The sequence below is a fragment of the Tiliqua scincoides genome, chromosome 6, assembly GCF_035046505.1.
Source record: "Tiliqua scincoides isolate rTilSci1 chromosome 6, rTilSci1.hap2, whole genome shotgun sequence".
In the NCBI taxonomy this organism is placed as follows: Eukaryota; Metazoa; Chordata; class Lepidosauria; order Squamata; family Scincidae; genus Tiliqua; species Tiliqua scincoides.
Genome location: NC_089826.1, coordinates 71710977 through 71723572, shown reverse-complemented (window position 1 = coordinate 71723572; position 12596 = coordinate 71710977). Strand labels below are relative to the sequence as shown.

At 43.5% G+C, this 12596-nt stretch overlaps 1 protein-coding gene across 1 annotated transcript in view; it reads left to right on the top strand.

Annotated features, from left to right (window-relative positions):
* The window catches only part of FAM114A1 (family with sequence similarity 114 member A1), a 34923-nt gene extending 24796 nt beyond the window's left edge, over positions 1-10127 (top strand). The window contains exons 11-15 of the mRNA XM_066632311.1: positions 222-389; positions 2710-2849; positions 5144-5216; positions 8365-8418; positions 9263-10127. Of these exons, the coding sequence (XP_066488408.1) occupies positions 222-389; positions 2710-2849; positions 5144-5216; positions 8365-8418; positions 9263-9364 (537 nt within the window). The 3' untranslated portion in view covers positions 9365-10127. The remainder of the gene's footprint in view (positions 1-221; positions 390-2709; positions 2850-5143; positions 5217-8364; positions 8419-9262) is intronic.
* The last annotated feature ends 2469 nt before the right edge of the window (positions 10128-12596 follow it).

The window sequence follows — 12596 nt, the reverse complement described above, 5'->3', positions numbered from 1 at the left end:
CAAGAACAGGAACAGCAGTGTGGTAAGTAAAAAAAAAAAAAGTGGGAAAAGAATAGCAAAAAGTTGAGAGAGCTGTGAGAGAGATTAATGAAGGAGAGATAATAAAAGAGCCAGGCTTTGTTCACTCTGCTTGACCAGCTCTAATGTACTGCATCTCTTAAGAGCGTATTATTCTTTATGACTGAACAGTCAGGCTCTCTTTTCTGGTGGTTGTCTTGCAGGCTAGAAAGAAAGCTTATGATTCCTTGGATGAAGCTCGTCTCCTCACATCTGTAGAAATAGAAAAATCTCCAGAAGAGAAAATTAAAGGAGAAGAAAAAGAAGGTGAAGAAAACATTCAAACAGAAGAATCTGTAAATGGAGAAGAAAAAAAGAACAAAACTGTTGAGGTGAGAGAGAAGCAGATTTCTGTTGAACTGCCTATCAACATTTTGTAATATGTGTAAATAATCACATTACTTGCTAGGGCTCATTAAATTAGATCTCTGTATGTTGTCATAACGCTGATTATTTCTGAGAGAGAAATAGAACAGCCTTCCTTCCAACTTTAATTTGAATTCATATTGATCTTCACATGTATAACATTTTTCTAAGCTGAGTATGCAGTAAGTTCTCAGTTTCATACTCCATTTCTGCAGATTTGCTTATCCAAGGGAACAAATAGTGCAACTTACTTTGCATAATTTATGGTCTGTTCTCAGCCAGTCATGGCATTCTGAAATCATCTGCGGCCATTCTGAATGTCTGGGCCATTCTGAAACAATCCCAGCATCCATGGCAGCTATCCTGAATTTTGTGGCAACCATTTTAAAGCTATCCAAGCCATTACAAATCTGTAGATTCAATATCTGCTGGAGTTTGCAGGAATCTATCCCCAGCAGGTAACAAAAATTGACTGTACTGTCTCTGTTACACTGTCAAGCTGAGATAACTTATGGACGTTTACCCTAAAGCAGGGGTGCGCAAACATTTTGCAGTGAGGGCCACATCATCTCTCTGACACTCTGTTGGGGGCAAGGAAAAAAAAGAATTAATTTACATTTCAAATTTGAATAAATTTACATAAATGAATATATTAGAGACAGAACTTATATGAATGAATGAATTTTACTGAGCTTATTTATAATATACATGAGAACTATAATACATGCACGTAGAACCACATGAGAACTATGAACCATTTGCCATACTTCTCTTGCACAGTGAAAACATACAGACCAAGCCAAATTCTGTCTCTGACATGGAGACAGAAGTTGTTCAAAGGCAATGGGAGGGGTTTAAAATAATGCCCAGGGAAAGCAGAAAACACATGGAGACTATAAAAGGCCTTGCTCTGACTTGGCCCACAGCTCACATCTGGGCCAGCATGGGCTACAACACTCTCTCATGGGCCAGAGGCTCATTGGAGACTGGGGGCTTCCTGCAGGCAGATTGGGGGTCCCCGAGGGCTACAAATAGTCCCCAGGCCAAGATTTGCCCACTCCTGCCCTAAAGTGTTAAGGAAGAGCATGCACATAGCAAGCTTTTTGTGTGTACAGATCAAACTTACAGCCTAGTCTTAAGAGGACTTTTTGGCACCAGAACAAGCTTTCCAGTGGCGTAAACCCCATTATGGCTTTCGCAAATTGACAACGCCAGTGTCTGCGGCCTGGCCACCACTGCAAGCGGTGAGCAGCTGTGCCCATGCAGAGGTGGACAGCGGATGCATGCCAGAGCCACATTGGCACCGCTGCATCACCATACAGGAGTTAGGATTGGGCAGCCTGATTTGCATCCAGTATACATCCATATTGCAGTTAATATTCCAGTCCAGCGGAGTTCTGGATGTACATTGCTATCTGAGCTGCATGCTTTTGTGTTGATACCTATTCCTTGGCTTTGCAGTTGAAAATGTACGTCCCCATGTATTCTCTCACACAACTAACATGCAAAACCTTCTTGCAATCTGTCTGCAATTGGACTGGGCCCAATTATCCTAAACTGATATCCCAAATATTCATTATGCTCTAAATATGGATTGTTTGAGATGCCTACAGATGGGGCTGGCTTTGCCTCTATTTCTCTATGTCAGTGTTCCCATTTCTAATATCCTTGCATTCCTTCTTCACATTTTCTTCTGGTTCATGCTGTACTGTCACTTTGCCCCAACATTGCCACTTCCCTCTTCTTTGACCTACCTCGCTGCCCCTACTTTACCAGAGATGCTGACTGCTGATTTCTCCTTTTGAGGCCAGTACCTGTCAATTTCTTGTCAATCCAGAGAGAAAACCACTGGAACAATTTCATATACCCATCAGTAGGGCTGTAAGAGTTCCAAAATCTGGAGAAAGGTTTCTCCTTTGCTGAAAGGATTTTAAAGAAGAGGGCAGGGCACATTCTTTCATTTTGCGGTCTCTAATGCCATTGGTTAAGCTACCAAATGAAGTGAAACAGAGCCCTTTTATTGCTTAAGGTCAAAAGAAGCAGTTTTATTTCTAAAAAATGTGCCTGATTGATAATTTGCCATATCTGTCAAAAAGGATTAGGTACTCCCAGATTTACCTTTTAATTGTTCAGATATAACAGCATGTTCTTAGTTGAAGGTGCATAGCCAATTATATTTGCTAGATACAGTTGCACTGATCTTATCATGACAGTGCATTGATTTATGTTAGAATTCAAGGCATCTTTGTTAATCTCTTGCCCTGAGCCTTTTGTGTTTCGTTCCAGGAAATCTACATGTTGTCTATGGAAAGCCTTGCGGAGGTAACCGCCCGTTGCATTGAGCAGCTCCATAAATTAGCAGAATTAATTCTCCATGGCCAAGAAGTGGAAAAACCTGCCTTGGACCAAGCAAAAGTTCTAACGAAGTGAATATATTTTTGTTCACATTCTTTCTGTTTGTGTGCAAGTGCTTATTTAATGCTTTTCCTGCATAACTGCATTGGAGAAGGCGCTTGGTGACTCTCTCCTAAACATCCCCTGCACCATTCTGTCTGCCTACAGTATTGCCAGAATGTCTTTGTAACATCACCATAGTAGGTTGAGAGTGCAATCCAAAGATCATGCTGGGCTGGTGTAAATCTGTTACTTAGGCCGGCCCAGGAGTGTCGCAAACATGCCATAAGGCACATCTGCGCCTCCATTTGAATCAGGGAGACTGGCACAAGAGCAAGCCAGCACAAGAGCTGGAGGCTGGCCAAAAGCTGGAGCCACGATGGAGGTGAATTCGTGCCAGCGGTAGGCTGCTGGCATGGAGGTTTGGGGAGGGTATTTTGGGGGCATTCCAGGGTGAGGGAAGGGTGGGCGACGGAAAGACTGTTGGATGGGCCTGGTCCAGGAGGGAGTGGAACTGGCCTCCGGCACTTAGGCTGGTTCCTAACCCCCCTCCCAAGCAGCCTGGGATTTTAGCTGGCACAGATCTGGGTAGCGCCATTGCAGTTGCTGGGGCAGTGATTGGGGTAAGGGGAAAATTATCCCCTTGCTCTGAGTTGCTCCACAGTTACTTTCAACCCTGCTCTGGGTACAGCGCAGGCCAGGTGGCCTGCCTGTTCCAGCGCATGTTTGGATTGGGCTGCATCTGACATTGTACTGCTGTAGTTGTTGGTATATCCTCCCTTATGCACATTTGTGCTGGTGTAGCATACCTACTATGCTGACACAAGTTTTCAACTTGACCTACACTACAAACTTACTTCAGTCCTGAACAATCCTGGGAATTGTAGTTTGTTGACATGCAAAAAATTCAGCTGGAGGAAGTCTGTGTTCATTTTCCAGCTTCCAGAGCAAGAAGCGATGGAGAGCAGTTCCCCACCTCCCACATTGCAGCCCACTTGGGTTGCATTTTTTTTTCACATTTCAGTACACTCGCCATGCTAGCAGTCTTTCCAGTGAGCTCAGGCTAGAAAATGTGGCCACATTGTACAGCAAATAAGGGAAGCAGTGGAGGAAGGGGGTTTTGAACTTGGACAAAAGGAGCCATTCATTCTCAAGATTGCAAAAGCTTTATACAGAAGTTAATAACTTTAAGGTAACCTTAATAACTATAAGGCAATGATGAAATGTCAAGAAAACACACTGAAGTGCATTCAACACTGTTTTCCTTCCATTTTTTAAATGACTCATGTTTCTTGCATGCTAGAGGGATGTTAGCTACTTCACTTCCAGCTATTTTCTAGCCAAAAAATGGATGCAGCCAAAGAAATCCCTTGCCAGAATTGCATTATCCTGGGATCCTCAGCCCCAGACTACAAGCTGTGTTAAAACATGTAGTTGCCTCTGCCTTTTTATGTATGTATTTTTCAGTCAAACAGCAGCACGGAGATGCATGATCAAGATTGTGACTGGGATGCACAGGGAAAGGGTGCTGAGCCCTTTCCTACCACACTATAACACTTAACAAAAATGATTCTGCAGAACCTCCTCTTATTTATGTACTCAATTATCAATTATTTGCATTTATATCCTGCCATTCACCATACAGTGCCAGGGTGGATTGCACATTTATAAAAGACAATAAAACGAAAACAACTCCATAATAAATTACAAAGCAAGTCAATTTGCATGTAGCTGCCAGGGCCAGCTCTCATAAGGCTGCTATTTAATATATTTTTTTTAATGCAAGGCCAAACTACACATTTAGCATAAAGTAATTTGGTCCTTAAGAAGAGGGAACAGATTCTTTAAATTAATGAATGTTATTTATGTCTGGACTGTGAATACACCCCTGGAATCAATCATGTTCTCCTCACTTGAATGTTGGCAACCTTCAGTCTCGAAAGACTATGGTATCGCGCTCTCCTCACTTACTACTGTACATTTTGGTAAGCCTTATTCAGTTTGATGAGTCTTTTAGATTGTGCAAATTCTCAGACACGTTGCACCAGACCCAGTGTAGCATTTCTTCTGCTAAGATTATTTTGATGTTTCCTTACCACTATAATTTCCATAGCAATAAAACTGACTGCTTATGATTTGTTGGCCTGTTCTGGATTGCATACTATCCTTATAAAAATGCATCATAGTTTACAAGCTGATTAATATAATAGCAGTTAATTGCAATTCAACTTCAATTTAGTGAAATGGTACTAAAAATATTCAGAAATATGCTAGTAAGTAAGGCCAAGTCTATATTTTGTTCATGTTCTCATTGTTTCATTAACAGTTTGACAAGCACAATGTGTAATGAAGTGTCATCCCTATCAAAAAAATGCTCTGATGTTTTAACTGCAGCTGGGGTAAGTTGTTATGGAATTTCTTTATTTCATTTACAATTCCCCTCCTGGGCATGATCCCACCCTGTCACTGCCCCATTCTGCCCTCTTTCCACCCCATTCCACCCCCTGTGGCCTCATCTGCTCTGGTGGGCCTTTGACGCATCCACTGGCACATGTGAGACCACTCTAGCCTCTCCACCAGTGGCCTGCCAGTATACATCGGCAGAGGACACCAGTACCTGGCCAACAGGATTGGGCCAAAAGATACCAGAAGTGATTTTAGCATAGCAGTTTTCATAGTGACGAAAGTCAATCTTCACCAATTGAGTTTTGTTGGTAGAGTTTAGTTACATGGTATCAGGCATGAGCTGGGCTAAATAGTCCATGATGTGGCCCACTTTCTTCCACCCTAGAATGAGAATGATGTTGCTCTGAATCTTGAGAAAGGTCAGTGGGTTCCAAACAGGATTGGGATGAAACAAATATTTCAAATGAACTTCATCTATGGCCTGTTCCTGGAAAACATGCAAAGTGAACCAGTAAAAATTATCAAAAAGAATACTTCTAATGCAGGGTGCCCAAACCCCAGCCTGGATTGGGAGCGGCCCCTCAGGAGCTCCCAATCCGGCCCACAGGGAGCCCCCAGTCTCCAATGAGCCTCTGACCCTCCAGATACTTGCTGGAGCTTGTGCTGGCCCAACACAACTGCTCTCAGCATGAGGACGAGTTTTTGACCTATCACCTGATCTGTGGAACGAGGGCTCCCTCCACTACTTGCTGCTTCTGTGATGCAGCAGTGGCAACAAAGGAAAGGTTGGCTTTGCTTTGTGCTAGGCCTTGAGCTACTGCAAGACCTTCATTCATTCATATAAGTTCCATCTCTAATACATTTATGTAAATTTATTCAATTTTGAAATATAAATTAACTCTTTTTTTCCCTGGCCCCCGACAGTGTCAGAGAGATGATGTGGCTCTCCTGCCAAAATGTTTGTACACCCCTTTTCTAATGTAACATTTCAACTTGCTTCATTTCTGTTTGATGATGAAATTGTAAAGGGGCTTTTCTGAGTCATTTTCATGCCACAGTGGTGTCTTTTTGGAGGTACTTTTAAAGGAACATAATTTAGGGCGCAATCCTAACTTGCACTGGAACAGGCAAGCCAGTAGGCTTACGCTTTATCCAGCACAGGATTGTGGCCAGCAGTGGCTTAGCCAGAGGCGTAGCGAAACTTTTCCCCTTACCCCAGGTAAGGACTGCTGTCCACAATGGGTCTCCTCGAACTTGCGCCACCTCCTGACCAGGGACGGGGTTTGGGAGCCAGCATAACTGCAGGATCTCAGTCCCGCCTCCCGCTCCCCGCCCGCCCCTCGGGCCATCCATCGCCTCCCGCCCAGGAACGCTTCCCTCCCTCCTTCTCCCCGCCCCCCCACGCATACCTTTCATCCTTGTGTCGGCTCATCCAAGCCGACACAAGAAGCTGGGGGAAAGCTGGCATGGAGACTTCCATCAGTCTCCGCAGGCCGGCACATCTCGGAGCACCAGCCTGACTTCCTCCCAGGGAGGCGCAAAGGTGCTTTAAGGCACGTTTGCAACCCTCCCAGGCCGGCCCAAGAGACTTGGGCCAGCATAGAGCGCAGTTTGGATTGCGCCCTTAATCATATTGCTTTCACTTTGAATAATTTATGTTGGTGGCAAGTTATAGGAATGTGTCTATTTCTGCATTTTCTTAGCATATCATATTTCTCTGAGGCAATCATGATAAATATTTATATCAAACAGAAATTTCACCATGAAATATTAATCTGAACCAACATCAAAACTAGGCAACTTACATGGGTTTCAGTTTTTGACCTTGATGCATCTGCACCTCAGCAGTTTTGCCTGATATAATCACACCAAATTTAAAAGGGACTCAGCTTTGGCTTGAAGTATATTTTGCAGTGAACCACACACTCCATACACAACTGTGCTATGGGGTGCAGCCTGGCAGTGAACAACAGAAGTGAGATCCTTGGGAGCTGAGTTGTGTCGTTGCTTTGTATTGTCAATGTGAAATTGTAAGGAAGAATTCCAAAGTGAAATTGTCTGTTGCCCACAATGCAAGCAGAGTGTAATTTTTCTAGTTCTTTGAAATGCACCGGCAGTACCAGTACTTCATACTGTCAGGTATCTATAGCGGAGTACACAATGCAAAGTGAGGATAGACCCTTGGTCTACTTGAAATAAACGGCTTTATCATGCTCATAATTGCACATGTGACTATGACCAAAATGGATAAGTTTTACAGATGTGGCTGGCCCTAACAGACTTATTTTAATTCTGAGAGCAAAGCCAAGGAATAGCTGTTAGAGGACCGTATAAACCAGTCATTATATAGATTTAGAGCAGATTATGTTCCTGAGTTTAATAACATCTGCACAGAAGTGCTGTACATTTCAAACATTTAATAACTACCTTGTAACTCTGGCCTTGTCACTACAAGCCAGCAGTTATTCAGAAATAGCAAACATCACTTCTCTTTCTCACTATAGATTTCTTTACCATTGTTTGCACTGGCCATTGATTCTATCAATCAATATGGTTTAATAGGCAATCATTTCTTTATGTTTCAGAGGTTTATATATACTGAAGTAAACAAAGAGATGGCATTGAGCTTTTTTTTTAATCACTAGCTTTGAAGTGGTTTTGTAGCATTTATTGTTGGATCCAGATTCCCCCCTCCCTTTTTTACATTTACTTCACAATCTCTCATACTCAAGGCTGATTACTAATTAGAGTTCTTCTTTTTAATATAGTGCCATCCACATTTTATAGAGTAACAACAATAAGACTTCTTATAATAAGGCATCAGGGCAAATAGCCACTGAGGGGACATATTTTTGGAGACTCATTGGCGCTGTGGCTGCGTTATCCAGGGAAGCAAACACTCCCTTACCCCAAGGAGACTCCTTGTGCTAGCCTGGCACCAATAGGATTCAGTGGTAGCCACTTCAGCTACCACTGGGCACTGCTAGACTTAGGATTGGGCTGTTAGTATATAGCAAGTCAGCACTTTAAAAAAATGGCAGCATTGCAAACCAGCATATACTAAATAGAGAATGTTTATTTTATTGCATTGTCTTGGTGCAACCCCAGCACTCAATCTTGTCCATGTTTTCATTTGAGCAGAGTGACAAAAAAGCTGAAGTCCTTAACCCAATGGTCAACAGTGTAATAGTAGAAGTAAGTTCACAACTATTTTACGTGCTTTACAGTCATTTTTAAATGAAGCAACACATGTATTTATGACCCTATAAAGAGTCATAAAGTGTAATGGTGGTGTCATTGTACATTTTCATTCCATTTCATAGACAGAGTAATTTTGTGTTTTTATACATTATCTCCAAGATTAGCAGTCTTGCTTTATTTTCTAAAAGTCTTTAGGAACATTTTAAGACAGTAGTGAAAAGTCATTCCTAATGTCTTATAGTACATTGAAAAGAGCAAATCACTCAAGTAATTTGCAGTTCAGTAAATTTACCCTGCTTTCTTTAAAAAAAAACAAACTGCAAATAAACCCATGTTGTTGGTTAGTGTTTCCCCTGTCCGGAAATTATAGAATTTTGTCTCTGAACAGTTATTTTCAGCTTACATTTTATTTAAACGTTTAACTGTACTAAATGGTTAACTATAGTTATATGATACTAGACACCTTGGAAGTAATTCAGTAAAAGGTGGAATCTACATTTTAAAAAATATTATTCAAATAAATAAAATATTTTACTGTCACAATAAAATATTAATACGAACTCTTGCAGGTGTACAAATATATTTAAAGACCTGTGTATATGTCACTATAGGAAGCTTATCTCAACCAGATTTCCCAGTTACATGAACATGTTCTATGTTCAGTTACAGTTACAGTTCTATGGCAACAATGTATTATGTGTTTGCTTCCTGCAGCAATCGTAATGTGTAAAGCTGCTCTCACTTAGAAGCCAGGTTCATTGATCTTAAGATAAATGTGGATTAAGATTAATGAGAGACACTGTTATATGTTACTAACAACATTTTCTTTCCTCGTTAGGGCTGTAACAGCACCACTTACATTGAAAATGCTTTCCAGTTATTGCTTCCGGTTCTTCAGATCTCCCATATCCAGATTAATGGGTTGAAGACACAACAATGACCATCTCCTATTTAAAAGAACAATCACCTTTATCTCTTGATTGTATCTGTAGCTTTAAAACATGTCTGAGACCTTAAGTCCTCTAAGGAGCCTTGCAGGGACCCTAAATGCAGTTTTGCACACACAGTATTGAATAACACTTTCATATTTAGTGAGAATCCTATAAAAACGGTTTTGCTATAACGGGGACGACTTTTCTTTCACATCCCTTGCATTAATTCAATGTAAAATCATGTTTATTGTTGAAACGTAGAGTGATATATTAATTTTGGACATGGATGTACTAAATAACTGACATCCTTTGCCTGCAGCACCGGAATAAAGTCCAGTGCTGCAGAATCAGCACAGTGCAGAGCACAATTTGGTGCTCTGCAGACAAAGTATTTTGTTGCTGCTGTTGAGCCTAAAAGTTGAGCAGTCAGGTTGAGACAAATGGACAATCTGGTCTGTCCCTTGCACACTGGTGACAAAAGGAAGGATACAGCAGGGGACTAGATTTTCTCCTTGCAGTAGCATAGCAAGTCCAGTGCAGGGAAGACGACAGAGATGCCATCATGTCACTCCCTGCATCAAGGTTTTTCAGACAGGGGCGTCGCGACGAACCAGCCTGTGGGCTCTGCCCACTTTCACCTTAAGGGGTGGGGGCAGCCTGGAGGCAGAGAGTATGATAACAGCGGCATGAGGCAGCGGAATAATAACCCAGGATTACGCTGCTCAGGATCGTGACACTCAGGGGGTTGCACATACCTGAGCCTCCTGCAGCCTCCTGAGGGTGCTGGGAGCCCTGTGCAACCTTCTGCAGGGCTCCCCACAGCTTTGAAAGCAGAGCGATCGCACACTGCCTCTGCTAAAGCAGAAGTGGAGTGCAATCACTCCACTTTCAATTCTAAAGATGTGGGGAGGCCTGCTGAAGGTTGCGCAGGGCTCTGCGCACCCCCGGGAGGCTGCAGGAGGCTCAGGTATGTGCAGCCAAGCCCCTGCAGCCCCCCCCTGAGCAGCGCGATCCTGGGGATTGCACTGCTGTCTTCCCGCTCCCCCCCCCGCAAGAACTTAGAACGGCTTACACTCTCCAAAGAAGTTTGAAAACCGCTGCCCTGCATCATTGCGTCACCTCCCTGCATCAGCACATCAACCCCCGATTTGGAGCCAAGTGGCTGCGAGGGCGGATGGGAGTGCCCATCTGCACTCTGTTCACTAATCTGAGCACTCAGGTCACCCCTGCCCTAGGCACCAGCTGGCCCAGCACTGGCTGGCTCTGAGCACGGGCAGCCCAATCCTGAGCTCCCATGGCACGCAGCTTTGGCAACACTGAAAATAGATGCTGCCGCATCCTGCACACCACAGGTTACTGCGGGCAGCACCTTGGGAGAAGGGGACTTTTCTCTCCTTCTCCTGGGTAAGGAAAGTAGCCCCACAGTGGGTAAACGTGTTCGTGTAGGGCGCCAAGCCCCACATGAATGGACAGGATCCAGTGAAGCAGAGCTCCACTGGACCTACTTCCCTCCCCTCCCTCCCCACTCTCTCCGCCCAGCACGCCTCCCGCCCGCCCTCTCCCCGCCTTCTGCCTCCCCATCACGCCTCCTCCCTGCCCCCTCTCCACCCACCTACCCCTTCCCCAGAACGCCTCCTCTCCACCTACCCTCTGCCCCCACTTACTATACCGCGGCTCAGCGGTCCATGCAACCGCCAAGCAGCAGAGGCTGAGTGCCAGACAACGCCTTATGGCACATTTGTGACAGTGCATGCCAGCAATAAGCCGGCACGTTGAGCCCACCCCTGCGCTGGGCACCAGCCAGCCTAGCTACATTGCTGTTTCCTTGTTCTTTTAAAATTAATTTCAAAAGTACTTTTTTGTATTGTTTCTAAATATTTTTACTTTAACTTAAATGAAACAGAGCAATTTCCTTGCATTAACACTATCACAAATTAATTAAAATGTTTCTACCACAGGCATTACATCTTGGCAAAAGCTGTAATTATTTAAGGGCGCAATCCTAACCCGCACTGGAGCAAGCAAGTCAGGAGGCTTGCGCTGCATTCAAAGCTGGTTACTGGCCAGCAGCGGCTCAGCCAGGGGCAAGGGGAAGCTCTTCCCCTTACCCCTGAGTAAGGGCTACCGGCCCCAATGGGTCTCCTCGGACCTGCGCCACCTCTGGAGGTGGCACAAGTTCGAGAAGAGTGGAGTGGCTTGAAGCCGCTCCGTTCTCCCTGGGGCGGGGGTTGATATCCAGCATAACCGCTGGGTCCCAGCCCCGCCCCAGCTCCCTGTGGCATGGAGGAAGCCACTGTGGAGGCTTCTGTCAGCCTCCACGTGTCGGTGCATCTACATGCACCAACACGCCTTCCTCCTACAGAGGCACAAACATGCTTTACGGCACATTTGCAACCCTCCAAGGGCTTCTATACTGGCATAAGTGCCGGTTAGGATTGCACCCTACGTTGCTCATCCTTCTCAGAGACTAGTACAGATCAATGATATCATGTCCATGCTTGTCCATGAGGGGCACCATTTGAGGGTCAGAACTTAATGGCCAGATCCAGACATTATTGCTGCTACTACTCAATGGCAATTGCCACTATATGATTGCCAAAAATCTCACTCTACTTACCCACCACAACTGCTACTGTCTACTTTAGGTTTTTGCTGTGGGAAACACTGCTATGACACCAGTGTAAACTAGTGAAAAAAACCATTTGTTTTCTAAAGTGTGGTACTGCGGTTGTATGCCAGTTTCTGGTTTCTTTTTTTTTTAAGCCAAAAACTTTGAAAAGTAATTTGAAAACAGTTCAAAACAACAAATCTGTGATACAAAACCAATTGCATTTAATTCAGGAGATTCCACTTGTGCCTTGACTATCAGTAGAAAAGTAGCTTTTCATTATCCTAAAATAATTATTGAAGAACAACTAATCTGTCTTTTGACAAGCAAAACTATCTACTACAAGTCTTTAAAAAGAAGAGATTTTTTCTTGTCATGTGCCTTTAAATGAGTATTTTGCTAAACCAATACATTATTTATAGATAAATTCTTATGATATTTGCAGTAAAAATCCTTTTAAAAAGAGATAACCAAGAAATCAAACTTAGGGCTAGTTACACATGCACTTAATTGCACAATTAAATCCAATTGAAAGGGTTTTCTTAAAAAAAGTTTTTGATCGCACATGCTGGACTGCAATCAGAATCCAAAGTGTGATGGCACTGACTGGCTGACTGCTGGTTGCCACCACA